We start from the raw sequence: 24,441 nt of genomic DNA on the forward strand, positions 1-24,441 counted from the left end.
CGTTATTGGGAAATCCAGCCCAGTTCAGTTCAACCACATGTGGTCTCCTGTCATCATAACATTACATGGTGTTAGACGTTATTAATATGGATCAGTTGAAGCCCCCAGTTGCCCTGAGCTTGGAGGTAAACCTAGCCGAGAACCGGAGAGGTTGGATCCAGCAATTTGAACTGCATCTTATCGCAAGCGGAATCTGAGAGAAGTCCGAAAAAATAAAGTGTCCCACATTTCTGCACTTCTCAGGAGATGATGCAATCAAGGTATTCAACACGTTTACGTTTGATGATGATGTTGATGACTTCAGAGTATTAAACTGTTTGCCAAATACTGTGAACCACAAAAAAAAAAAAAAAACTGACATATCTTAGACATTTATTCTTCACAAGAGCACAAACAGTGTCTACTGATGCTGATGTGCAGGCTTAAAGAATAAAGCAAAAGACTGTGAATTTGGAGAACTTACCGAGTCACTGATAAGGGACCGAACTGTTTGTGGTATTACAAATGACAGATCAGAGGCAGGTTGTTACGGGAGCCCGATTTAACCCTGCAGAGAGCAGTGGATATGTGCCATGCCAGTGAAGTAAGTCAAAACCAATTAAAATCACACTGCAAGAAGAAACAGAAATTCCCATGCATAAAATTCACACGAAAACGAATGTGAAAAACAAGAACCAAAAAACTGCCCTGCATATGGACAGATATGCCAAGTCTGTCACAAAAACAATCATTATACAAAGAAGTGCATGAGTCGCACACAAACAAAGAAACAGTGTAGAATACATGGTGAATCAATCAAGATGATGAGATGTTCTTTGGAACCATTGAGATGAAGGAGACTGAACTGTACCAAATCAATGAGAAGGATGGGGTGAAAAAGAAAGAACTGTGAACTAGAGTGGAAAAGTAGACTGAAAACAAGGTAAACAACCAGAAACTGATTGTAAAGTTAGACACAGGTGCAGATTGTAATGTCATATTATTGTGAGATCTGGATGCATCAAAGATCGTCAGAAATTACTTGAGAAAATCACAATGTAAATTAATGACATATTCATTCCACAAGATGTCACCCTTGGGTCAGAAACGCCTTGAATGCCAATACAAAGACAAGCTATACACTCTTGAATTTCAGGTCATAGAGCAAAATGCTTGTGCAATTCTGGGAAGAGAATTGTGCAACACATTGGGTGTAATAAAAAGGACACCTCAGAAGATATTCTGAGAGAATTTTAGGATTTGTTTACAGGAATGGGTTGTGTTCTGGGAGTCCACCACATTCAGACAAAGCCTGAGGTCATGCCAGTGATTCATGCTCCCAGAGTGGCCCTGAAAAGAAGACAATGAAAGAGAACTGAAACATATGGAAAAGATGGATGTCATCAAAAAGCAGAATGGACCCACAGAATGGGTAAATAGAAGGGTGAAAATAGTAAAACCCAACAAGATTAGGATCTGCATAGACCCCGAAGATCTAAACAGAGCAATAAGAAGGAAACACTATGCTCAAAACGCTTAAGGAAGTTGTTGCAGAAATGCCTAGAGCCAAAGATATGCTCAGTAGTGGATGCCAATCAGGGATTTTGGCAGATTCTGTACATTTAAACACACCCTTAGGGAGGTACCATTTTATAAGGCTTCCGTTTGAGATTTCTTAAGGTCCAGAGGTGTTCCAAATATGTTTGTCTCAGCATCTGGAAGGAATGGAAGGAGTTGTTAATGTAATAGACAACATTCTTGGATGGGAATAAAACAAAGACTCACATGACAGCAGACTGAGAAAGCTGATTACAGAAATTGAGAAGCAGAGACATCTTGTTCTGGCTAGGGATGGCAAATTGAAGATGCTGTCAGTAAATGTGACATCTGCAATAAGCATAGAAACAGCAATTTCAGAGAACCTTGTGTCACATCCTTTTCCAGAAAGAGCATTGTCAAAGGTTGGAATGGATTTGTTTCACTTTCGCCAGACACAAAGTGCCAGATGAACTCTTTTCTTAATTGAATATTTATTGAGCTTTTTGTTAAAAAAGTTCCAACAGAACAAAGCAAACAAAACAAAACGAAAAAAAAAAAAAAGACCTTAAATGCACAATTCTCAAATCAATTCTTAATCAAATAAAATCAAAGAAATAAATAGGTTACAGGGGAAGATACATAAACATTCACAGGAATAGGCTTCTTGTTTTGAGCCATCACAACATTTAAAAAAAAAAAAAAAAAAGTGTAAGTGTTACATCTCCATTAGATGAACATATACTGCATTAAACGACGACGCTGACACGAGCCTTGTACAATGGAACTTTACTATCTGTGCATTGGTATACAGATGACGTTCAGTGCATACTAAGCATGCGTCATAAAACAAGAGCATCAGTACGGGGTGTCGTAAGGACAAAATGTACAACGCTTGAAATGCAATACACAACATACTCCTCCCCTTTTACGTTCAACATCAACCTCAACAACTAAACATTTTTTTTTTTTACTTTAGGAACATTAACGATATAAACACTTTTAAATATATATATATATATATATATGCACATAACTTCTAACTCTAGGGAAAGAGGGTAGACTGCCTCGTTTCCCTGGCTGAACCCTGGGGATTATTCTGCCCCAACGACGTGGGTTAGCCACTAACCAGAGATCCAGTCTTTGTGGTGGTTTCCGCACTCTAGTTGGATAATGATGAAGAGGAGGCACAGGTGGTGTTTTTACTAGAGTGTCTGTAACAGTCACTGGTGTAGCTGGTATAGGAGATGTATTCTCAGAAGGAACGCTTGCCCGAGGTTCACCAGAAGGTGGTGTGGGCAAGATTTCTGGTACCACATCCTGACCAGGATTGATGTGAGATGCGAGTTGTTATTGTTGAGCCTCCAAATCACAGGGGTCATCACTGGAGATTGCTGAAGACAATAACTGGTCAACATGTCTCCTCCATGTCTGATTGTCTTTAGTTTCAACAATGTACCAAACAGGGCCAGTTTGTGCAAGAATGGTTGCAAGTACCCATTTTGCTCCCTTTCCATAATTATGAGCAAGTACGCGGTCACCTCTGTTGAAACTTCTAAACTTCGCCTTACATTGCCTCTCCACCTGCATTCGCTGTTGTGACAAGACAATCTGCTTAGTTCCTGTTGGTCTCAGCAGGTCCAGTCTGCTGCGTAGTTGTCGTTTCAACAGTGCTGTAACTGGAGAGGCTTTAGTGACTGCATGTGGTGTGTTTCTGTAAGACAACAGAAAAGTGTTCAATCGCTGGTTTAGGGAGCCCTTACCCTGTGATGTCCTTAGAGCCTTCTTCAGAGTCTGGACGAATCATTCAGCCAGGCCATTGGTGGATGGGTGATAAGGCGCAGATCTGATGTGTTGAATCCCATTCACACGCAGGAAGAACTGAAACTCTTCAGACACCAGTTGGGGGCCATTATCGCTTACAAGCTGCTGTGGTATCCCAAAACGGCTGAACACAGATCTAAGTTCTTTGATGGTTTTCTCATAAGATGTGCCGTTCATAACTGCTACCTCCGGCCATTTGCTGTGAGCATCGACAATCACCAGAAACATGTGACTCTCCATTGGTCCTGCAAAGTCGATATGTATTCTTTGCCTTGGCTCCTCTGGGAAGTCCCATGGGTGCAAGGGGGCTATCTGTGGCATGTTTCTTACATTCTGGCAATCTGGGCAACCCCTTGCTTCCTTTTCAATCTCTGCATCTATGCCAGGCCACCAGAAGTAGCTGTGGGCCATCTCTTTCATCCTCACTACCCCTGCGTGGCCTTCATGAAGTTCTTTCAGCAGAAGGTTCCTCAGGGGCGGGGGTATAATGACACGATAACCCCATAGTAGGCAGCCCGATTGTACTGTGAGCTCATTTTGTCGAACCAGATACGGTTTGAAGTTGTCTGCCATCTCTCCTCTCTTGCCATGAGAGATCCAGGCCAAAACTTCTGACAAAACTGGGTCAGTTTTTGTAAATCGTTTCACTTGAGCTGCAGTGACAGGCGCACTCTGCACTTCCTTAAAGTAAAAGATGTCAGCTTGACTGCCTTCTGGTGGTGTGTCCAGCAGAGGCAAACTGGACAGTCCATCTGCGTTACAGTGCTGCTCGGATCTCCTGTACTTGATGTCATACTGATGTGCCGACAACAACAGAGCCCAGCGCTGCATGCGATTTGCCGCCAACGAGGGAATGCCAGTTTGGGGACCAAAGATAGAGGTAACTGGTCTGTGGTGCGTAAGTAGAGTAAATCTGCGCCCAAACAAGTATTGGTGAAATTTCTTGACACCAAATATGATTGCTAAGGCTTCTCGTTCAATTTCAGGGTCCTTGACACAAAGGCGATTGGCCTTTCTTCACCGGATAGCATAACATGTGAAAGTATACTGCGCCGACACCATACGGTGAAGCATCACATGCCAGCTGTATCGGTAGTGAAGGGTTATAATGAGTGAGGACCTTGGATTGTGTTAATACACATTTCACATCCTTGAATGCCTTCTCACATCTGTCTGACCATTTCCATTGTTTGGACTTGTTCAGCAGTTCATGTAGAGGACGAAGCCTGCTGGCCAAGTTTGGCATGAACTTTGCATAGTATGTTAGCAGCCCTAAGAATGATCTCAGCTGGCTTACGTTCTTAGGAGATGGTGCATCCACAATAGCTTTTACTTTTGATGATGCTGTGTGGAGACCAGCGCTGTCAATTACGTGCCAAAGATATTCAATGGTGGGTTGGAAGAATTCACATTTGTCTTTTTTTACCTGGAGACCATACTCCTTTAGCCGCTGCAGTGTTGTATTCAAGTTCCTGAGATGATCCTTATCATCTTTTCCTGTGATTTACAGGTCATTGAGATAACACTGTACTCCATTCAAGCCACTCAGGATCTGGTCCATGGCACGCTGGAACAATGCTGGAGCCGAAGTTATCCCAAAAGGTAGTCGCTGATATCTATATAGGCCCTTGTGTGTCACAATGGTCAACAGCTCTTGGGAAACAGGATCTACCTGCATTTGAAGGTAAGCATGACATAAGTCTATTTACTGAATTTCTGGCCACCTGATAATCCAGCAAAAAGATCTTCGATTAACGGCAAGGGGTACTGTTCCACGGTTAAAATGGGGTTGACAGTAACCTTGAAATCACCACAGATTCGGACTGTTCCATCTTTTTTAAAAACAGGAACAATGGGCATGGCCCAGTCACTCACCCTTCTTTTCGTAAGTACTCCAGTTTTCTCCAGGCGGTCTAGTTCTGTTTCCACTTTCGGCTTTATCGCATAAGGGACAGGGCGCGCTTTTAGGCACTTAGGTTTACTGTCAGGTTTAATGGCCAGCTTTACCGTAATATCCTTCATGTTCCCCAGTTCGTCTCCGAACACCTCTGCATGCTTCCTCAGGATGTTTTGCAAACTGGTAGACTGCTTTGCTACTAAGTGCACTTCCTGCCAGTTTAATTTCTTTTTCTAGCCATGCTTGGCCCATTAGAGCTGTGTGACTACTACCTTTCACAATATACAGTGGTAATTTTACCTTCTGTTTGTTTAGCTCGACAATCACATCCACAACCCCTGAAAGAGGTACAAGCTCTCCTGTGTATGATTTCAGGGTCAGGTTCACTTCCCTGGGACAGAGGTGTGGCCACTTCTCTAGATAAGTTGACTCTGCCACGAGCGATACAGCTGCACCTGTGTCCACTTGCATCAAGACGGCCTCCCCATCCAGCAGTGGCGTCACCCAGTAGACATAAGAATTTGAAGACACAGACATAACATGTGAGAACTCATTTTCATCAGATTCATCCTCTTGTTTCCCTGTATATTCCACTTGATTTACATGTTTCTTTTTAGTTTTCCTGACATAACCTTTCCTTGGCCTGCTTTTTGTTTTGACATGCACGTTCGATGTGACCTTTTCTCCCGCAGTTTCTGCAGTCTTTGTCTTTGTACCAGCATTCCTGTGCCGGATGACCACTCTTTCCACAGCGGTAACATGCTTTCTTGCCATCCTGTTTTATTTTCTCACTGTATACTTTGTGAACTTGACTGGATACGCTTAACTCTTGCGCCTCTTTCGCAGCCATTTCCATGGATACACTGATTTCCATTGCTCACTCTAATGTAAGATTACTTTCGCATAGGAGCCATTTTTTAATTGTCTCACTACGCAGTCCACAGACGAATCTGTCTCTTATTGTGTCATTCAGCGCTGTGCCAAATTTGCAGTGTTCCGACAATCGCTTCAATACGGCAACAAATTGTGCAATCGATTCTCCCTCTACCTGGTTACATTTATGAAAGTGAAATCTTTCAGCAATGATGAGGGGTTTTGGTGCATAATGTTCTTGGAGCAATGCTACAATGTCCTTAAATAAGCAATCACCAGGCTTATTGGGCTGGACCAAGCTGTGCAGTAGATTATACGTCTTGCTGCCCATTACACTGAGGAACGTTGGTACTAAAACCTCATCTTTTATTCTGTTAGCTTTGACAAAATAATCAAACCGCTCAGTATAAGAGCTCTGCTGCTCGACAGTTTCATCATATGGTCCGATTTGCCCCACTAGACCTACCATTTTGGTCCGTTTGTCAGTGTATTTTTCCAATCACTCTTTTGTAGCTGACTCTTTCCTCCCGCGCCGGATTGTGCCTGTTGTCTCTTTTCTCTATTTGCGCTATTCTCCCAGCACGATTGGCTTCGCATGCATTTTGCCTGTTAGCTTCCGACGAAAGCGTGCAATCGCGTGCAGCCGTGGTCAGCTGAATAACACTACATCTAGGAATGTCGCGGAAGATAAGAGCGCATTTATCCTCGTCGCCAGTTTTGTTACATCTGCATTAGATGAACATGTACTGCATTAAACGACGACACTGACACAAGCCTTGTACAATGCAAATTTACTATCTGTGCATTGGTATACAGATGACGTTCAGTGCATACTAGCATGCGTCATAAAACAAGAACATCAGTACGGGGTGTCGTAAGGACAAAATGTACAACGCTTGAAACGCAATACACTACAGTAAGTATTTTCCAACTTAAGAGAAACATAGTCCAAATAGGGTGTCCATATATACGTCTGTAGAGGAATGTAAAACACATGTCAAAAATTCCATTGGGATGAATTCTTTCACAAGGTTATGCCATTTTTTGATTGAAGGAGTTTATTCATTCCCAAATTAAACCTAGCTTGCGCAAATGCACTCAGGCTTTAAGAGTGTTCCGTATGATCGGCTATATAGAACTTTTAACTTTCAGGATTGCTAACAAATAAAAGAATCTAAAGACAGGACAGAGATTCAAAGGCTTCAAGATCAAACCAAATGGAACCTGGATCAGTCCGCCAGTCCGCCACAAAATGAAGCTGACACGCCTGCTGATACCATCTGATATTGGGAATTTTTAGACCACCCTTATGACTAGGGAGCTGTAATTTGTTCATTTTCAATTTTGGTTTCCTTTTACTCCATATAAAACAAGAAAGCCAGCCATTAAGCTCATTAATAACTTCTAGAAAATAAAATAGGCACCATCATCAAAGGATACATTAAACAAGGTAAAATGTACATTTTGATTATAGCAATTCTTCCCAACCATGATACGGGAAGAGCATTCCACCCCAAATCGCTATGAATTTTCTCCAGAAGAGGAGCAAAGTTACTACGCTACACTTTGAACACCAGAGACCCGGGTTCGAGTCCTGCCAAAGGCGACCTCCTTGCACATATAAAAATAAAAAAGAAACTAAATAAGCTCTTGCCATCTCAGTATTCTTACATTGGTTACAGTGACTGAATATGACTACTCGTACTTTCTTGAGTTGTGTCTTATTATGTGAGTTAAGCTTTGTGTTCCTATGTACCATGTGATGCAAGCTGTGAGCCTTATGTATGGATTTGTATCCATTTTAACAGCTCGTAAAAGAGAAGACACAGGTTCCAGCCAGGCAAATCCCTTGTCTTCAAATTTCTCTAGTGACAGCTCAGTTGAATCTTCCTCTAATAGATTCCTTTGATGTCTGACTTCTCCTCTACATCCTCATCAGAGGGGGACAGGAAGAAGAGGATGAAAAGGAAGGGGAAAAGGGAAAAGTAGAAAGAAAATGGAAACGAAGACACGTCAGAGAGGTTAGAATGCTATTTTCACCCTTTATCACTCACTGGGTTTTTGGTTTGCCACTGCTTATGTCTGCTGTACAATTGTTTCTCTCTTGGCTGGTTCTTCCTGTATAATGTCACATTGAAAAAAATTGCATTGGGGATTTAGAGGAATAACCTGGTAGACCATCGACATCAGCTTCAACACTTTTTAATGTTTTGTTAAATCCATGTAAAAAACTTAAAAACAAAATGAGAGGGTGACTTAAGTTGCATTTATTGCATTAAATCATAACTTTATAAGCTACCAGTTACTTCACTCTGGAAGAAGTTACAGCAAACTACAACAACTACCTTCAAGGAAAATATTTTTGGGTTAGCTAAAGTACTGTGTAAAAAACAAACAAACCAATAAATCAGATCCACATTGCAAAATATTATATCAAATGAAAAAATAAATATTTGCACATGACTATAATAAACAACTCTGAATTCAAAGACAACAAAGAGCATATGACTTATTCAAGAGCTTAATTTAACCATGTAAAATTGGACTGGTCTAATTGTCTGGGTCTAACTGAGGTGGTCTGCTATCTTTCTATACTGAAGTTTGTGGAAAGTGTCATGATAATAACATGACTTATTCACGTTTATTTATATTTATTTTTATTATTATTACAAATTTTATGGCATAAACAGAAACACTACACAGCAGTTAAAAACTGAAGGTTGAAATATCCGGTGTGCCCTTCTGTACCTCCACTGCTCGATTGTGCCTTTGTGATTTAATATGCTGAGTAATGTCTTTTTTTTACCCATCATGTCCGATATTAAAATAAGTGCGACACACTTTGCGAAAGGCGTAGGCATTGTCGATATGGCTTTGAGATATGAAATTAAGTTCTTTCATCCAGCTGTTGTTAAATTTACATGTATATATATATATTTTTTTTTCGCCAGAGCACCACCAAGTCTTCTCCCATTTCTACCAGTGATGCATGATTCAACTTCCCATGTCTACTACCTGCGCAGATATCAACAGCGCATCTGGGGTGTAGGTTTCCAGGTTGAGGTCACAAATGGGTTGAAATTTGTATGTCGATTGTTTGAGTAGAATGAATTTCATCCAAGGTATGGCAACTGGACAACCTTGGAATAATATATTGATATGATTATTTATATAACGAGGTTTTGGGGGGGGGGGGGGCACCATACACCAAGCCCCAGCGGCCAAGGAGCGTGGCCCACCACGATCACCAGCATGCCCAGTTCTGATGGTTGATAGTGCTGTGTTTTATGTACCTTCCCATCCTGTAGTTCCTGCACCAGAGCCTGCTCACAACGCGATCACCACATCAGAGCCTGTGCACAAGATGGCCGCCACGACAGAGTCATCAGCCAAGATGGCTGCCACGACGGAGTCATCAGCCAAGATGGCTGCCACGGCAGAGTCATCAGCCAAGATGGCCACCACAACAGCATCATCAGCCAAGATGGCCGCCATGACAGCGTCATCAGCCAAGATGGCCGCCACGACAGCGTCACCAGCCAAGATGGCTGCCATGACAGAGCCTCCAGCCATCACGGACATTCTGCCAGAATCTCCAGCCATCATGGACGCCACATCTGTGTTCCCGGTCACCATGAATGCTGCACATGAAGACATTAAGGCTTTCCCTAGGCAATTGAGACTGGCTTCAAGTCTAGAGGACACACCGCTGATGTCAGTGCCAGCAGCTGGCATCTCAAGCAGTAATTTCAAGCCTGGGGGTCTCTGAGGTAGTCCCACTGTCTATTGTACTCCCGGCAAAATGGTCGCCCTTTGGAGAGGTATGTGGAGGATTTTCTCAAGTTTTCCCATCAGGTGAGCTGGCCTGATGCCTCTCTCAGTGCATGTTTTTGGATGGGACTGGATGAAGATACAATTTGTTAAAGCGAGCCTGCTTGTTATTTCTCTTTAGTCGAGTTGATCAATTTTGAAGTAGAAGAAGTAAAGGGAAAAAAGTGTCTTCCTCATCCAGCCCCCTCTGAAACACACTTGGCCTCGCCAGTTCACCCTACGCCGGTGCCCTCCACATACCGCTCCAATGGCTCCATCCATTCCTGCCCTCCTGTGTTTCAACGTGTCCGAAAATGGTAAATTTTTATTCATCAATGTTTTACACTTTACAGAAATTTATTTTTATATCAGATTGAAAAGGCTTAGTTTCATTTTACTGCACAGTTATGTTTTTTGGAGGTGTTCAGGAATTTTTATTTTCTATGACATTGAAGAAGTTTATTTTTAATTTTTTATATAAAGCGTACAGTTGTACCATTTCATTTTTTTGCATCTTGAAATATTTCTTTGTTCTGTATCACTCTGTTGTGTTTGTTTGCTTTTTCTGTTTAGAAGATAACTGAGCCTTTAAATTTCATTTGTAAAAGCTTTACGAGGCATAAATAGTCCTCACTTTAGATGAGCTCACAAAAAAACTGACAACTAGTAAACGTTGTATAACTACCTGAATTGATCATGAATTACAGTAGGAATATGTGTTAATAAAGCATTTATTAACACACTGAGTAACTATTACTATATGTCTAAATAATAAGATTACGCTCTATGTCCTACGCCTTCCCTATTTTACTTACGGAACGAACGCAGCGCCAGTTAAATTTTTTCCCGTAAGTTGAATAGGGTAGGCGTAGGACATACAGCGTAAACTTTTTGGAGAATACGGAAATGCGGCTTTGGCAGAAGCATTTAGAAGGCGTACATTTGTTTATATAAAGCATATACATTTACATTTTTTTTTCGAAAATGACCGACCGTTTCACTAGATAAGACCCTTATTCCTCGTCTGGTATCGTTTAAAGCCCTTTGAAGCTGCACTGAAACTGTAATTTCGACTTTCAACCGTTTGGAGGCCATTGAAGTCCACTATAAGGAGAATAATCCTGGAATGTTTTCATCAAAAATCTTCATTTCTTTTTGACTGAAGAAAGAAAGACATGAACATCTTGAATGACATGGGGGTGAGTAAATTATCAGGAAAAGTTTAATTGAAAGTGGACTAATCCTGTAAATTAATGCTTCAGGAGGGGAAAAGGCCAAAACAATAAACAAAAAGGTTCCCCTGACTAGGGTTTTAAGTAACTTACCTATCAAAAGAAATTGAAATAAAATACAGAGACACTTCCCTGACTCCCTCTCTAACTCAAAAAAACTCAGGAGAAAAAAAAAAAAAGGTAATTTCTAAAATAAATGGCATCCACCTCCCTACAAAAATTTCCACTTTGGCATTTACAACAGTGGCTGAAATACTCGGTTATTGACACTCTTAACAACTTAACCTTAACGCTACCGGTAAAGCAATCAACGAACAACAGCTGAACAACAACACTAGGACTGGAAGATGGCAGTTGCAAGGACGGAACACCTCAGCCTTTCTCCCTGGACTGCCACTCTGCAGGTTCCTTTGTACTCCAGCTAACAAGCTCAAACAGGAGTCAGGTGGCACTCATTAGCCTGTCAAGCAGAGAACAGGAGGAGCAAGAGAGACAGGAACACAGTATACACATATACACAGGAAACACGATGGCAAGTCAAATCATACAAAATAGAGTAACTTATGTCTTTATGGATGTAACAAGAGAAACAGTTTTGTTGTGTAGATAACAAATAATATGAGAAAATTGGACTATCTGTTTTCCGTTGTTTTTATTTTTTTTTTTAATTATTTTTTCTTCAGTGTGCAAGCACATATACTGGAAACCGCTGTTATTACAGAAAGTGGTATGGTTTTACCTGATGTGTGATAGTAAATTCTTCTAATTTTCTTAAAGGGTCATAACTACACATTTAGTCATGTTCAATGTTACTTAGATGGCTCTGCACATCCGCAGGCCCAGAAACCTGTTAACACAAAAATCTTTAATAATGATTGATTGTTCTACTGTTTGAATGGTGTTCACTGTACATACTCACATTTTGGCCATATATATGTGCCTAAGTAAGTTTCCTGTTTGAATTGTGAAAGTCTTTTCTCTGACAAATCCATTCTCTGTCAAGGTAAACCACTAACTGTCTCATAGTCTCATAAGCAGGGCAAAGCAGTGTCAGATCTGGTCTTTGGTCTTTATAATTTCCAAAGACTTTTTTTTTAAAGGTCAGTGGTTATGGTAATTTGCTCATTGATTACATTGCATGAACCAGGGGTTCCCAATTCCAGTCGTGGCACTCTGAACATTTTTTATGTCTCTCTTATCTGACACACTCAGTTGAGGGGTGGGTTTCATTTGACTGTAAGTGCACTGAGAAGTGGACTTCAAAGGGTATTCCACCATCTTAAGGGAAATCCGAAGCAGGTGTGTTTATATGTGGCTATTCACAGGGGTAAATTGTATGAGACACGATTATGATTTATAGGATTCATCATGATTACTGTTTAAATGAGATAAAAAGACATATTTCATATAACCAAATTACATTTATTTTCATATTTCAGTTTAGGGCTATTGAATTTGACAGATTAGATTAAGTGAAATTTATAATTAAAGGCACAATATGTAAGTTTCGCCGCTAGAGGTCGCTTATTCAAAATAATAACAAAGACGTGATAATGATGACGTGATGGAGCATAGAAGTTGTTAGCTGCATCCGAAATCGCATACTTCCCTACTTTAAAGTAGGTGAGAAACAGTATGTGGCAAAAGAACTATGTCCAACTCGACAGTACTCATAAAGGAGTAGTCAAAAAGTACCCAGATGACCAACTATTACAGGCAGGATTCTGAAGTGTGCATACGATGAAAAATTTACTATCCCATGAGGCCACAGGAGAAGATTTATGAATGGCAGTGAAGCAACACAACTGACACTGGTAGGTCACATGATAATTACAACATGTAGTGTTGTAGCATACATGAGAATGGTGTTACGTACATTACATTCATACTACACATTCATAATTAATAAACTCAGCAAAAAAAGAAATGTCCCTTTTTCAGGATACTGTATTTTAAAGATAATTTTGTAAAATCAAAATAAGCATTTCAGATCTTCATTCGGAAAGGGTTTCAACAATGTTTTTCATGCTTGTTCAATGAACCATAAACAATTATTGAACTTACGAGACAGATAACTTACACTGTAAAACTCAATAAGTTCAGAATACTCAAAACATTTGAGTAAACTTATTACCTCAAAACATTTAAGTTATCTAACTTATTTTTTTTAAGTTGGTAGAACTTAATTTTTTGTGACAAGTGGGGCGGGGCCGAGAGCCGTGGAGGTGGAGCAAGGCCAGTGTGGTGCACAGGTGTCTCTCATTAACAATCACATCACTGGCATTCCTTTGCTCCCACGGTTCTCAGCCTCGCCCCACTCAAGTACATATAGTTAATTTACATAAACATCACATTCAGATCTTGGTTAAATGTTAGTTAGCAAAAAACACATGCTATTATAACTATCAAAGAGACTGTTAATATATACTTGCATGTATGTAATCAAACAACATACAGTATATGTGGTCTTAAAAGTTTTGCAGCCCATCCTCAACCTAACCACACGGTCTACTCTTCACCAGAATGGTAACCCTACAAAACTAACATAACAGAACCCCCTGTCAATCCCAACATAACACAACATTAAACACTAACTTATGTCTCCCTATGTTAATCTTATGCAAAAACACACAAAATAACACTTAATTTCAACATTTATACAGTCTGATGCAAAACATGCTGGGAATTAGAAATCTGCTGCAACTCAACTCAATCATATTAAGTTAGTGCCATGGGCAAAGCATGGGCAAAACTTGATTCCCCAGAAAACAAGAACTGATCAAATTTGTAACTTGTCTCTGGATAAAAGCATCTGCCAAATGCATAAATGTAAAAAAAATTCTTTTTTTTTTTTTTTTTGCATTCTGGTAATCACAATTAACATCTTAACTCCTCACCCAAATGCAGTCTATTGTAATGCAAAAAAGAAAAGAAATAATAATCAAATGATTAATGAAATTAATAAATAACATATTTCAATTGTAAAGAGTATTCGATAGTGAAAGAATTTGTTGCACAGACTAAATCACTGTCTAGACAGGATGATTACTATGTAGCGCCCCCTACTGTCTTTGGATTGACCTCTTCCAAGTTCTTTTAAAGGGGACATATCATGAAAAGTGCTTTAATTATAAGTGCTATAATTGTGTCCCCAGTTCATCTACCAAACCAGAAAATGTGATAAATGATAACCAAGTAACTTTCTCTGCAAGGATGTGAAAAGACGAGCCGTTCAGATTTTGCTCCCCTTGTGACTCAAGGGGATCTTATTATAATATTACCGCCCCCTGGTGCCACCATTCTGTTTTCACAAGCGACAACAGTGTACCAGTAACACTGGCCCTGGAGTGCAGCTGTCCTGCACCGTTTCCCTGATCAAACAAACTTGAATGTCTTCAGGATTACTAAAGCTACGTGAAGGAAGGTGAGTTGGGTCTAAGCAAAACTCAGCCGGACAGCAGCACTGAAGAACAACCGTCCCTGAGCTCGTGATGTGTCTCAACTATGTAAACATTATCACTGATCTGTTAACGGCTATAACAGTAAACATTCAAGTCTCCATAAACTCCTGGCATCTGAGCCACTAAGGACGCAGTGGTGTAATTTTATTTATGAAGGTAATGTGTCCAGATAAATTCATATACCAGTATGTGTAAGTTATTTTACACCAGATTGCGTTGCACACAAGGGTCATCAAAACACAGGATTTGCATAGTTGATTCTCAAAGATGGATCGATACCAACTGTTGTAAATTGTCTTTCTGAATGTGTTTCATTAGCACGTTGCTAAGGTACTGTTAAATGTGGCTAAAGTTACCATTGTTTCTTACTGTTTTCACGGAGACCAGAGCCATGTCATTAATTTCATTTTTAACCCAAAAACGCTTGCAGTCTGTATAATTCATAAACGCATCTTTATTCTTATTGAGTTTCTCCAACAGTTAGCCACGTTAGCCGTGCAGCACTCGAATGTTAGCAAACATCCACAAAATACAAGCCATACCTACGTGATCTGATATGCTGCATCACGATCAGTTTGTAATGATCTATTTTGAGAGTTATATTTGCTGTGTGAGCTTCTCCTGTATTATTTATGCCTCAGTGTATTGGAATCATGAGCTTGGGGGCGGAGAGCACGAGCTCATTTGCATTTAAAGGTACACACCAAATCACTTTTTTTTTCTCCCACCCAAAAATAGCCAGTTAAAACATGGTATAGTAAAAAATCCATGAGGTATTTTCAGCTGAACACAGACACATTCTGGGGACACCTGAGACTTGTATTACATCTTGTAAAAAAGGGCATAATAGGTCACCTTTAAGGTGGAGCACTGGGTCAGGTAATTTGTCTCTTGGCTAAAATATTAAAATTATTACTCCCCTCTAGTATTAACTGACTTCTGAGCTAAGCTATTTCATTCCTTTGTGTTACAGGAAACAAGAAATGTTATCGACAAACCTGCAATAAGAAACCACACCACTCTAGGTAAGTATAGGCAGGGGTGCCTTTATTGGGAGTGCAGATTATGCCAGGCATATGGGCCCACCAGGTGGCTAAGGGCCTCCAAGTCATCACTTTGGAATTCTAAATATATATTTTTTTAAATTTATTTAGTATACACAAATGCCATTTAACTATTAATAGTGTAGAAAATAAAATGAAAATCTGTAAATGACAGAAAATGATTAGTGAAAGTGAAACCATTCTCACGTCACATCAAAATAGAAAGCACATGATGTTAACAATGCAAAGAAGAATGAGACGGATGGGAGGAGGCACTTGTCTGGTGCCCCAAAGTGAAAATGTAAAAAAAAATGTTCTGAGCAGTGATGCAGCAGAGTCCCAGCCCTGTAATGAATGAGGTTTGTCTAGATAGTGTACATTACCCAGGGTTAACTATTTAAAGTGTGAAAAGCCCTATTGTGTGTGTACAGTTTCTTATGTATACTGTCAGACATATTAACATTAAGTTTTCTTGGTAACATTTTATTAAAAGGGTACATGAATAATGTACTAATACCTGAATTAATAGTTACTTCAACATGAACTCATGATTGGTGAAGATATGAACTAATCATGAAGCAATTAAGAGCGATCCTTAACTATGGCAGGAGTCACAAGGAATCATGCATGCATAACAGCAGCCTTAACTACATGTTAGTACATGTTTGATAGTTAATGCATTAATTAACATTTAGGGGTAAGCTAAATCAAACAGTCTCTATACGAAGGAAGAAATATTTTGACTTTGACAAAAAATTTGAACAATTTAATATTGTCGTAATTTGAACTAAACTAAATTAAAGCCACAATATGTACATTTTTGCCGCTAGAGGTCGCTTATTCAAAACAAAGGCGTAGCTTTGATGACGCCTTGATTTCGCGGAATCATGGGATGCTAGATCGATATTAGGCATGGTAAAACATGGTAAATCAAGAAAACGAGATTTAAACAGTAAGACTTACTGCGTTGAGCTATATAACATGATTAGTTTTCTGTCGATGAATGGATTCACTCAAACAGTTGCTCACCTGTCTAATAAAACATAACATACTAAAGCGTCTTTGGTGTTTCTATGGTTTCTACAACATAAAACCGGAAACCGAGGGTAACGCGGGTATGATGTCATTAATAGGCGACACACGGACACATCCTGTGTGCTGGTTAAAATTGCTTATTTCTCAGGATTTAAACATTCTTGGAAACAGTTGGGATAAAGTACACAAGTCAACAAAATATACAGGTGCTGGTCATATAATTAGAATATCGTGAAAAAGTTCATTTTTTTATTGTAAATTATTTTAAAAAATGAAACTTTCATATATTCTAGATTCCCTACATGTAAAGTAAAACATTTCAAAAGTTTTTTTTTTTAATTTGTTGATTAGAGCGTACAGCTCATGAAAGTCCAAAATCCAGTATCTCAAAATATTAGAATATTTACATTTGAGTTTCATTAAATGACCATCCCTACAGTATAAATTCCGGGTATCTTTTGTTCTTTGAAACCACACTAATGGGGAAGACTGCTGACTTGGCAATGGTCCAGGAGACAATCATTGACACCCTCCACAAAGAGAGTAAGTCACAGAAGGTCATTACTGAATGGGGTGGCTGTTTACAGAGTGTGTATCAAAGCATATTAAATGCAAAGTTGACTGGAAGGAAGAAATTGGGTAGGCAAAGGTGCACAAGCAACAGGGATGACCGCAAGCTTGAGAATACTGTCAAGTAAAGCCAATTCAAACACTTGGGAGAGCTTCACAATGAGTAGAATGAAGCCGGAGTCAGCGCATCAAGAGTCACCACACTCAGACATCTTCAGGAAAAGGACTACCAAGACACTTCTGAACCAGAGACAACGTCAGAAGCATCTTACCTGGGCTAAGGAGAAAAAGAACTGGACAGTGAACAGTGGTCGAAAGTCCTCATTTCAGATAAAAGTAAATTTTGCATTTCATGTTGAAATCATGGTCCCAGAGTATGAAGGAAGACTGGAGAGGCACAGAATCCAAGCTGCTTGAAGTCTAGTGTGAAGTTTCTGAAGTCAATAATGATTTGGGGGGGCCGTGACGTCTGCTGGTGTTGGTCCATTGTGTTTTATCAAGTGCAGAGTCAATGCAGCCATCTTCCAGGAGATTTTGGAGCACTTTATGCTTCCATCTGCTGACAAGCTTTATGGAGATGCTGATTTCCTTTTCCAGCAGGACTTTAGCACCTGCCCACAGTGCAAAAACCACTTCCAAGTGGTTTGCTGAGCATGATATTACTGTGCTTTATTGGCCAGCCAATATGCCTGACCTGAATCTATGGGATATTTTCAAGAGAAAGATGAGAAACAGTCAATCCAACAATATACAGATGATCTGAAGGCTCAATAGTGCCTCAGCAGTGCCACAGGCTGATCACTTCCATGCCACACTTCAGTGATGCTGTAATTTGTGCTAGGAGCAAGTCATTTGCTGTAATATGTCCTGCCGATCAAGTATTGAGTGCACAAAAGAACATACTTTAAAGAGCTTGAACTTTTCTGTTTTGCAAATCCATTTTTTGATTGATCTTAGGAAATATTCTAATATTTTGAAATACTGGATTTTGGACTTTCATGAGCTGTACGCTCTAATCATCAAAATTTAAAAAAAAAAACTTTTGAAATGTTTTACTTTACATGTAGGGAATCTAGAATATATGAAAGTTTCATTTTTAAAAATAATTTATAATAAAAAAATGAACTTTTTGATGATATTCTAATTATATGACCAGCACCTGTATAACATTATATTTTAATCCAAAAATCCTACATATTATGCCTTAAATGAAACAAAATTATTGTCATAATTTAAATATTACAAATGGGTCATTGTCTTACCTCCAAGCCTCATTTTAATAAACTCAAACTGTCTGCTATTTGCTCCATAAAACAAAACGAAATATTAGAACAAATTTTGCCTCAGACCACCTAACAAATGAAGCTGCGCAGTGGTAACGCAGTTAATGTTTTTTAGAAAGAAAGACTCCTGGATTTTAAAGGATTAATCCACTTTCAAATAAAAATTTCCTGATAATTTACTCACCCCCATGTCATCCAAGATGTCCATGTCCTTCTTTCCTCAGTCGAAAAGAAATTAAGGTTTTTGATGAAAACATTCCAGGATTAATCTCCATATAGTGGACTTCAATGGTCTCCAAACGGTTGAAGGTCAAAATTACAGTTTCAGTGCAGCTTCAAAGGGCTTTAAACGATACCAGAGGAGGAATAAGGGTCTTTTCTTGCGAAACAATCGGTCATTTTCTAAAAAAAAAAAAAAAAATGATATACGTTTTAACCATAGATGCTCGTCTTGAACTAGCTCTCTTCTTCTTCTTCTCTATTAGAATTACGGCAGTGTAGATGCTGGTCAAAGTTTGAACTAAATTGTCATATACAATATGCTAGTGCAAGTATATAACAATTAGATCAAACTTTGACCTGTGGAGGGCAGTATTACACTTAACAGCATCTACACTGCCGGAATTCTAATAGAGAAAAAGAAGAGAGCTAGTTCAAGATGAGCATCTATGGTTAAAACATATGTATTTTTTTTTTTTAGAAAATGACCGATCGTTTTTGCTAGATAAGACCCTTATTTCTCATCTGGTATCGTTTAAAGCCCTTTGAAGCTGCACTGAAACTGTAATTTTGACCTTCAACCATTTGGGGCCCATTGAAGTCCACTATAAGGAGAATAATCCTGGAATGTTTTCATCAAAAACCTTAATTTCTTTTGGACTGAAGAAAGAAGGACATGGACATCTTGGATGACATGGGGGTGAATACATTTTCAGGAAATTGTTATTTGAAAGTGGACTAATCCTTTAACACGCGTTTCACTAGCTATTTGAGTAAATAAAAACAATACCTACAGTAGCCTATTCCTCGGCCGCCACAGAACTATCACCTGCCGTTTTCTTTGGGGAAAAAAATCCTGTCAAGAACGGCACGCAATGAATTGGGATAGGCTAGGCGAAGGATTCACTCATTCTATCCTTTGCCACCTGGGGAAAGAAGGACGTAGGCCGCAGGAGCCTTCGAATTGGGACAGCCTTCGTCATGCTGCTGTGACGCAATCGGCCTTCAAATGCGGCTTTCGAAGGGTACAGCCTCCGAATTGGGACGCAACTTTTGTGTTCAGTTCCAGTGTGTTTAGTTCCTGTTTCCTTGGTTTCCATAGTTATTTATTCATTCATTTCATTGTTTAATTGATTAGAGTCTCACCTGTCCCTCATTGTCACTGTGTATTTATACTCTCAGTTAGCTTCTGTTCTTTGTCTTGTGTTAACGTTACTAGCTGGTTTGTATCTTTGGTTGATTCTTGGTTTCTATTATGTTACTTTTTTGAAAATTTTAGAGTTACACTAATCAAAAGTTTAGAAGAGAAACACAGTTTTGTTGAGTAGATCACAAATAATATGAGTAAATCGAACAATCTGCATTTCCATTTTTTTTTTTTCAGTGTGCGAGCATACACAGCCGAGAAGGCATAGTTCCTGATATAATGTGACTTCCTGGAATCTGCTATTGTTACAGAAAGTAGCCTGGTTTTACCTGTTGTGTGACAGTAAATTCTTCTAATGTTCCCAAAGGGTCATAATTACACATGCAGTCATGTTCACTGTCACTTCTAAGATGGCTCTGCACACCCCGGTACCAGAAACCCGTTACACAAAAAGAAGAAGAACTGGAATTGCGAACCCCTGGCTGGCATTTAAACTACTGCCTCAGTACAATACATTTTTATGTCCCCATCATATATGTCTGAATAGATTTGATAAAATATTGAACTCAATACTTTTAAAGATAGATATCATATAAGTCAGTTTTCTTTTATCACAGTATGTATCACAATTAAGTTAACACAGGAGAATTTTCAACAATTTCACTACTTCAAGCATTAAGCAAGATATTTAATTTTTTTATACTTATTTTTGATATTTAAGATATTTACATTTTTGGCTACTTCAATTTTTTTTTTTATTGTAATAAAACAAATACAAAAAAAAAAACAACAACACACAGACTCTCCCAAATCTAACATTCACAGACACTTAATAGCAGTGAATATAGAAATGCATGAACAGAGATACCAAGAAAAAAAAACATTGATCACAGGATTTGATTCATACTAGGTCCCAGAAAACGTTTTTACAGATCTAAAGTTAGGACAATCCCTACCACATCTAACATTCGCAGACATTTTTTATATATGTAATCCACCATCTATACAGAGATGGATTCTGGATTAAATGTACATGTCTGCGAATCACTACGATCACACCAGTAAATAAATGAGTGTATTCAGGTATGAATGTATTTCATTATACATGTATGAATAAAATTATGAAGAATAGATTGGAGATAATTTTTTTCTGTGTTGTACATGTTTTCTGCAAGCTATGTTGCAAAGCGTCAAAAAGTGTTGCAATATAATCTAGCTATAAACTGTTTATAGCTAGTTCTTAGGAATTCAATTGCTTGTCAGTTATTAAACTTGCAAAGGGGACAAAATTGACGTGAGCTTTTTTTTTTCCTGAAAAAGAAATAAACAATCAGAGATAAACATAATGGGTGGGGACAGAGAGCTTTTGATAAATGTGGCTGTGCTTGATTTACTTCTCATTAGAAACCTGACAGTTGAGGAAACAGCAGTCAGATCACAGACCAGAAGATATGAAGTTTAACACAGCTTTGAGTATTGCCGGAATCATACTTCTCAACATAGCAGGTAAAATCTATAACATGACAAAATTAGATGAGCTATAAACAGTTTATAGCTAGATTATTTTTTCATAGGCTGATTGCTAAATTGCTGTGGGTCTAAAATGAAGTCAAGTCACATTTATTTAAAGCATATTTATATTACTTACAGAGCAAAATCAATTATGGAAACTCAACTATGAAGACAGTTCAGATTCTGCTGTACCGCAACTCTAAATGTAACAGTAACAGTAACAGTTAGGGCTGGGCGATTTTTCCGATTAATTCGAATTTAATGTTTTGCCTCGATTTTATTATTTTTTAAATCGAGAAATCGCGATTTTGAATAAAAATGTTAGCAAGCGTTACAATTAGACATGTTGACAATACAGCATAACCGTGTTAGGAGAAGAAAATGATCCGACCTCATGATCGCGCCGGATTAACCGCTCTCATGTGACGCTCTATGAACGTAGAACACATCACTATTCTTAAGCGGCTGTTTATTCAGAAATGCGTTATTGCGTTATAAAAATGAGACGCAGGCAGTGGAATGAGGAAAAAAAGGCAAAGTTATTAAACGCGAGTTGAACTTTTTTTTTTTTTTTTTTTTTTTTACTTGACCACCATGTCTTTAGAATGCCGTTTCATGGGTGAGACGCTGCAAAAGACGCAAGACACAAGTGCAACACCTAAACAGGTCCACCAAACATTAAAACAATTGGACAAATAGCGTAATGGAATGCAAAAACCTGTAAACCTGTTTGATATTTCATGTTTGCATGATGGTGACAGGCTGAAAGCTGCTGTTGGTTTCTGTTTACAAAGCATTTGCTGTTAATAATAGCCTATTACTGGTGTTATTTATTGCTATTACTTTTTGGCTAAGAAATATTTAGCTTTTTCTTATTTTATATTATTTCTGAGTATATATGATGTGTTTAAGATAAGTCTGTACAACATTTGCCTTCATATTTCAGGCATATTTCTACAAAGATATTAACAAATTGTTTTATATTTACATCATGTTGATCACTTCATGTGTGGTGCACTTGGAATGGAATTTTTTTTTAACCAGATTGAGAATGTTACTTAAATCATATTGTAGTTAAGTTTTTAAGTTGACTAGTTAAACAGTAAAAAAAAAAAGAAAAAAATAGAAATCGTGAATCGGTCAATCATTCTGAAAAAAATTGAGATTTTATTTTTTTGCCATATCGCCCAGCCCTACTAACAGTTAATCAGCTCTGTCCAAATGACTGTCTACTTACTTTGTATTTGTCTACCCACACAGGTTCCCTCTGCCAGTTAGATGGTAAGTTGTCATAATGACCATAAAACTCTTCTTCCACGCAGAATGCTTCGTTTATGTCTGTGAGGCATTTTAATAAGGAATTCTCATATCATCTTTTCTCTCATTAGTATGTGGCCGAGCCCCCCTCAACACAAAGATTGTTGGAGGGGAGGATGCAACGGCAGGGTCTTGGCCATGGCAAGTCAGCATTCATGGCCGATCAAAACCCACTTTCGGACATGCCTGACAGTCGTGCCTGAGCCAAAAAACTGGCGTATATGTATGATCCTGGTTTTTGTCTAATCATTCAGTTCTCCAGTTACTCCAACAGTACGCTGAACTGAGAACAGTACAGATATGTCCGACATTCTGAAAACTGACTACTGAGGGTTTCATAAGATGGCAAAACGTACGTTCTGAAAAGCATAAAATATAACAAATAAAACATATTGGAAATATAACAGTGATCCGATGGCAGAAGTTCTTGAGTCAACAGTAGTACACTGATAATGGTTTCTCGTGTAAAAAGTGAGTTAATTTAGTTTATTCACTTTATATGCTTTAGACATGTAAAATACCCATGTTTCACATAATTATTGGGAGCTTTAATAATTGGTTATTTAAACCAGTTCATTGAAATGAACTGTCCGAAAGAACCAGTTAGTGGAAAAAAATATGACTTCTCCGTTTGCCTGAGGCTATGTTAATGTTATTATTAATTTAATAATGTTGTAAATAATGTTCAGTTTCTCGCACAGATCGATCGTTTCACTTCATAAGACCTCAGTGTATTGTCAGGAGCCACGGGTATTAACTTTATGTTGCCTGTATATGCTTTTTAACTCTCTGTGACGAGAAAAACACTCAGCGCTTCCACTGTAAATTATTTAAAAAGGACACATGGCCGGCATACTTTTACAATTGGGATAAACTATTGCATACTTATGTCTGTAACAGTTGTTCACTGTATATTGTCAGAGATATTAATGCTGAATGTTTGTCAATACAGGGAGACTCTGGAGGTCCATTGGTCCGTAGGAATAGTTCCCTGTGGATTCAGTCCGGCATTGTGAGCTTTGGTGCAAAACAATGTGATGATCCCAAATATCCCAGTGTGTTCGCCAGAGTTTCTCGGTACCAGGACTGGATCAAGTCTTACATGGGCAGCAACCCACCTGGATTTGTCGAATTGAACTCGAGTGGATTCAGAAGTTCACTCAACGTCCTTTTATTGTCCATTTCTCTCACATTCTCCTTTATTACTTTCACCTTCTCCCAATATCTCTTTTCCTAAAGATTGTTTGAACAGTAATTCTCAAGGTTCTTTGATGAAGAGGATAGTTGTGATGTACATGCTCTCATAAAGAGGTAAAAAGAGCAGTTATATTGTCATTTTTTTCATTTATTCTTTATCTTTCCAAATATGTACTATTCTTGATAGACATGTATAATCGATTTATGGTCTAAAGCTCTGCATTGTGATCAGGGATACTTGTAAAGTAAAGTTGATTTTAACAGAATAAATACAAAAGAATGAACTGACTTGGGGAATGTTTTCTGTCTCTTTATCTCACTTTATACTGTTTTAATATTTTTGAGTAAAGCGATATATTTTTTCTTGATTGTTTGATGAAAACAAAGTTTTAAAAAAGTAAAAGAAAAAAGGTTTTGATCAATTTAATCCATCCCTGCTGAATAATCGTATTAAAAATCTTGCTGACCCCAAACTTTTCAACAGTAGTGTACAAAAAATATTAAGC

General features: G+C 38.6%; 2 protein-coding genes across 2 annotated transcripts in view; one reads left to right on the forward strand and one right to left on the reverse strand.

Moving 5' to 3' along the window:
• The window catches only part of LOC127510692 (trypsin-2-like), a 30,823-nt gene extending 6,833 nt beyond the window's left edge, over positions 1 to 23,990 (forward strand). Inside the window, exon 6 of the mRNA XM_051890619.1 lies at positions 23,691 to 23,990. Coding sequence (XP_051746579.1) covers positions 23,691 to 23,975 — 285 coding nt within the window. The 3' untranslated portion in view covers positions 23,976 to 23,990. The remainder of the gene's footprint in view (positions 1 to 23,690) is intronic.
• Positions 1 to 24,441, reverse strand: part of LOC127510588 (gastrula zinc finger protein XlCGF8.2DB-like) — a 445,238-nt gene that overhangs the window by 262,837 nt on the left and 157,960 nt on the right. The window lies entirely within an intron of this gene.

This window comes from Ctenopharyngodon idella, chromosome 4, assembly GCF_019924925.1.
Source record: "Ctenopharyngodon idella isolate HZGC_01 chromosome 4, HZGC01, whole genome shotgun sequence".
Lineage (NCBI taxonomy): Eukaryota > Metazoa > Chordata > Actinopteri > Cypriniformes > Xenocyprididae > Ctenopharyngodon > Ctenopharyngodon idella.